This window comes from Camelina sativa, chromosome 17 (assembly GCF_000633955.1).
Source record: "Camelina sativa cultivar DH55 chromosome 17, Cs, whole genome shotgun sequence".
Taxonomy (NCBI): Eukaryota; Viridiplantae; Streptophyta; class Magnoliopsida; order Brassicales; family Brassicaceae; genus Camelina; species Camelina sativa.
The window spans coordinates 16,503,234-16,507,870 of record NC_025701.1 but is presented as its reverse complement, the minus strand read 5'-3'; the positions used below and the strand labels follow the sequence as shown (position 1 = coordinate 16,507,870).

General features: G+C 35.6%; 2 protein-coding genes across 2 annotated transcripts; one reads left to right on the top strand and one right to left on the bottom strand.

Annotated features, from left to right (window-relative positions):
- Positions 275-833, bottom strand: LOC104759550 (uncharacterized protein At4g04775-like). Its single transcript, XM_010482457.1, has 2 exons — positions 639-833; positions 275-541 (listed from the first exon to the last, which is right to left on the bottom strand). The coding sequence occupies exons 1-2, from the start codon at positions 831-833 to the stop codon at positions 275-277; spliced, it is 462 nt and encodes a 153-aa protein (XP_010480759.1).
- LOC104759549 lies at positions 3,213-4,181 on the top strand. The gene has a single exon (XM_019238938.1). It carries the CDS (start codon positions 3,213-3,215, stop codon positions 4,179-4,181), a length of 969 nt encoding a protein of 322 aa, XP_019094483.1.

Here is a 4,637-nt window from a genome sequence, read left to right as displayed (position 1 = left end):
CTGGTTTATATATACGAGACGAAACGGTTACAATGAACAGTTACATAATTAATAACACAAACCGTCGCGTCGTAAATCATTAACGCATAGACTACGTCGACTGACTTCTTAATGTATACGGGAGAAGTCTACTAAATAGGTCAAGTAATGAAGTCAACGATATCGTCTAAATATTACAGAAACAGAGAAGCAAGTTCACAGATTACAGACATAAATACGCCATTCAAACAAACGGCCACGATAAAGAGAGGTTCACAGATTTTAATTGAAAGATCTACGAAGCAAAAGAGATTAATACAACAATTAAGATTATACCGGCGATAAAGACATTCTCGACCACCCCGCGTACACGACGAATTAACAGACGTAATTCCTTCATCTGATCTTTCACCTTCTCTAGCTCCTGCTGAACCCATAGCATTTCATCATTTTCCTTGATGGCTGTAATAGAATCCCTTTGGTCATCAAGTCCACCTCTCATTGCTTGAAGTTCTTGCATTATAGCCTCATCCCACCATTTCATAATATGGTCCTCTCCATCCTATACCGTATCATAGAAGTAAATATACCATAAGAATATTATCTATACTCAAATAATAATTATACCAAACGAATAAACCATCATAAAATATAACAACCTCATGGTTATTGCATCCAAAGAAAATCCTTCCAGGATTGTCGGCTGTGGTGGAACATTTCATAACGGTTTCCCTTCCGCATAAACATCTATCAGGAATTCCAACTGTCAGGCCAGTGAAGTTTACTTCGGGTGGACCTTCACTCCATACTTGCAAAGAACTAGAAGATGGCTGAGTGTAGCTGTATAACCCCATATCTGTGTGCAAAATGAACAAAAAACTATGAGAACATATATATTTTCGAACAAAATTAGCTAAAGCATTACAAAAGCAAATAGCCGACTTCCTATGATGAGAATACTTATCTGAGATCTCCTTCAGTTTCGAAGACGATAAATGATGAGGATAGAATCTGAATTTTAGAGAGCAACAATATCGGAATTTTAGAGAGAGAAATTGTGGAGAGAGAGAAAGCACATACAAACTAGGGTTCGCCTACAGAAAGAAGTATTTATATGGTTACTGCCATCGGTTAGGTTAGATTGGTACGCATTCGGTTAGTTTCATCTATCGGTTTGGTTAAATTATCGGTGAGCTTAAAATAATATAATATTACTAGTTGATGGCATAAGAAAGTCAACCTCGAATAGTCTACGGAGAAGTCTACTTAAGCAAACCCTAAATCAAATAATTTTAACCTAATCAGCCTTACCTCCCTTAATTTTACTAGTTTATATGTAAATTTATTTTATTAAAATGCAGGAAGTCTATGTGGTTATTATTTGGTCAAACGGTTAACCAAATTATTTTTTATAATTTTTTAATTTAAAATTTAGCCGAACATTAAGGAGTAGACTTACTTTGAAGTCAACCACTAATAGTCTACAGAGAAGTCTACTTAAGCAAACCCTAAATCTAATAATTTTAACCTAATCAGCCTTACCTCCCTTAATTTGACTAGTTTATATGTAAATTTATTTTATTACAATGCAGGAAGTCTATGTGGTTATTATTTGGTCAAACGGTTAACCAAATTATTTTTTATAATTTTTTAATTTAAAATTTAACCGAACATTAAGGAGTAGACTTACTTTGAAGTCAACCACCAATAGTCTACAGAGAAGTCTACTTAAGCAAACCCTAAATCAAATAATTTTAACCTAATCAGCTTTACCTCCTTTAATTTGACTAGTTTATATGTAAAATTATTTTATTACAATGCAGGAAGTCTATGTGGTTATTATTTGGTCAAACGGTTAACCAAATTATTTTTTATAATTTTTTAATTTAAAATTTAACCGAACATTAAGGAGTAGACTTACTTTGAAGTCAACCACTAATAGTCTACAGAGAAGTCTACTTAAGCAAACCCTAAATCAAATAATTTTAACCTAACCAGCCTTACCTTCCTTAATTTGACTAGTTTATATGTAAATTTATTTTATTAAAATGCAGGAAGTCTATGTGGTTATTATTTGGTCAAACGGTTAACCAAATTATTTTTTATAATTTTTTAATTTAAAATTTAACCGAACATTAAGGAGTAGACTTACTTTGAAGTCAACCACTAATAGTCTACAGAGAAGTCTACTTAAGCAAACCCTAAATCAAATAATTTTAACCTAACCAGCCTTACCTTCCTTAATTTGACTAGTTTATATGTAAATTTATTTTATTACAATGCAGGAAGTCTATGTGGTTATTATTTGGTCAAACGGTTAACCAAATTATTTTTTATAATTTTTTAATTTAAAATTTAACCGAACATTAAGGAGTAGACTTACTTTGAAGTCAACCACCAATAGTCTACAGAGAAGTCTACTTAAGCAAACCCTAAATCAAATAATTTTAACCTAATCAGCTTTACCTCCTTTAATTTGACTAGTTTATATGTAAAATTATTTTATTACAATGCAGGAAGTCTATGTGGTTATTATTTGGTCAAACGGTTAACCAAATTATTTTTTATAATTTTTAAAATTAACATTTAACCTATAATTAAAAAGGAGACTTACTTTGAAGTCTCCCTTTTGACGTCAATTTGAAATCAAGCTTAAAGATATCTATTGCAGACTTCATCGGGTTAAATCTGTCATTTTGGCTTCTGTTTTTTGTTTGGTCGTAAGGGGGTCAACTGTAATTTCAACACCCTTAGTGGTTATGTTTCTCGAAAAACGAATATAGGGTCTACGTTCTCTTTTAAATGCAAATAAAGGTACTAAAAATGCAATTGTCCCATTTATTTATTTTCAATTATATAAAAAAAAAAAGCTTTCAAAGATTTGAGTTGTTTAGGGGTAAAGGTTGGAAGTGAATGAAAATTAAACCAAAACAAGGAAACAAAAGCATCCATAAAGTCATAAAGATACCATAACAAATTTGGAGATGGAAAACTTGGTGGCCAAGTTACTCATTGTGTATTAATATTACCAATTGAGGGGGAAGACGTTGTGAACAAGATTACCAATTCTTCTGTATTAATCTCTTGTTTTTCTGCTAAGAACGATAAATGTATCTGCTTCTCAACCAGCCATCGCATCGCAGCTCTGCCTTCGTAAACCGGTGTTGGTAAGAGCCTCTCCCCATGTTTCTAATGGCTCCTCATCTTCCTTGCTGCAAACTCCTCCTTGCGTCATGCTCGTCGCTAAACTTTGTGGACCGGGTCACGGAAAACTAAAATATCTCTATCATACAAGTGAAAAAAGTACTTATGATCATTTGGCAAAAAAGGCGCCTCTTGAGTTGGTGTATTGGCCTACTATCCCATGGCAGAAATTGTACCCTAAAGAAGAAAGTGAAAACCAAGGCGATGTTGCTGATGCAATGGTAACTATAGGTTTATCTCATGGCTGGGTAGCTTCTTTGAAGAACGGAACTGTGCGTCTCCAAGACGATATAAACCCGGCTGCATCAGATTCAGATCCAAAACGTATCTCGTTGCCTCCTCTTGTAACTCTGCGTCATTGCCAAACCCAAATCGTCACCAACGTGGCAATGTCCACACCTTCTCCAGACGAAGAGGATTGTGTTGTGGCTGCTAAGTTCTTGGGACCTCAGCTCAGCTTTTGCAGACCGGGTCAAAGGAACTCCGAATGGATCAACGTCAGAATCGAAAACCCCTGTTTCTTCTCCTCCCGAGTCATGTTTTCAAAGAAACATGACATGTTTCGCATACCCGGATCTGGAGGCCACCTCATTGCATCATGGGATCTCGACAAACACAAGCACACACCCAAGATTCAGAAGTTGCGATATCAAGGCTTTCCCGAGCTGACCAAGACCAAACGGGAGCTTTTGAATTCATGCACCACGAGCGAACACTTGGTGGAGTCACAATCCACGGGTGAAACATTCTTGCTTAAGTGGTACCAGAAGACCTTCGAGGCCATTGACACCATAATGAAAACAGAATATTTAATGGTGTTCAAGCTTGATGAAGAAGGAAATGCGGTTTACACTAATGACATCGGAGATCTCTGCATTATCCTCTCAAAGTCTGAACCTTTCTGTGTCCCTGCTAGCTCATTTCCCGGATTGCTCCCCAACAAAGTCCTTCTCTTTCATTTCGTCGAGGTCGGACTTCGGAGTGGTCGATCTGGCTGAATGCCACTGCGAGTGCAAGGGTGGTTCTGGTTCATCTAGATTCGGATTCTATGATGTCTTCTATTATTATATATTTAATCTTTCAACCATTTACTCTGGATCTGTATTATTTCCCTATTGCAAAGAAGGCCTGATTTGCTTTTAAGACTTGGTCTAGAATGGATTTCGGGAATACAGGTACTTTGCTTTGCTTCTTTGAGTTAATTAGTGATCCAACTGTTTCCCAAGTAGCATTTGTGTCTCTCTTTATATGCATGTGATCTTGGAGAAACTTTCCAGTTGGTGTATCAGTTAGCAGAAATTACTATTGGTTTGGTGATACAGTTACAGACCGCAAAAAAAAAAAGCCATTTGAAGAAGAGAATTTTGTATAAGTTGCTCTTAGAGTCCTAAAACAACAAATCTATGGTGTGTGTAGGTTATATCATCCAAAGTTATCATAAGTAAAAAGCCATA

Bases quoted from the DNA above. Each gene is read 5' to 3' on its own strand.
- LOC104759550 (XM_010482457.1), bottom strand. From the start codon at position 833: ATGGGGTTATACAGCTACACTCAGCCATCTTCTAGTTCTTTGCAAGTA. The intron at 542-638 runs GTTGTTATATTT...GATACGGTATAG, and splicing joins TTGGATGCAATAACCATGAG to GATGGAGAGGACCATATTAT.
- LOC104759549 (XM_019238938.1), top strand. From the start codon at position 3,213: ATGCTCGTCGCTAAACTTTGTGGACCGGGTCACGGAAAACTAAAATAT.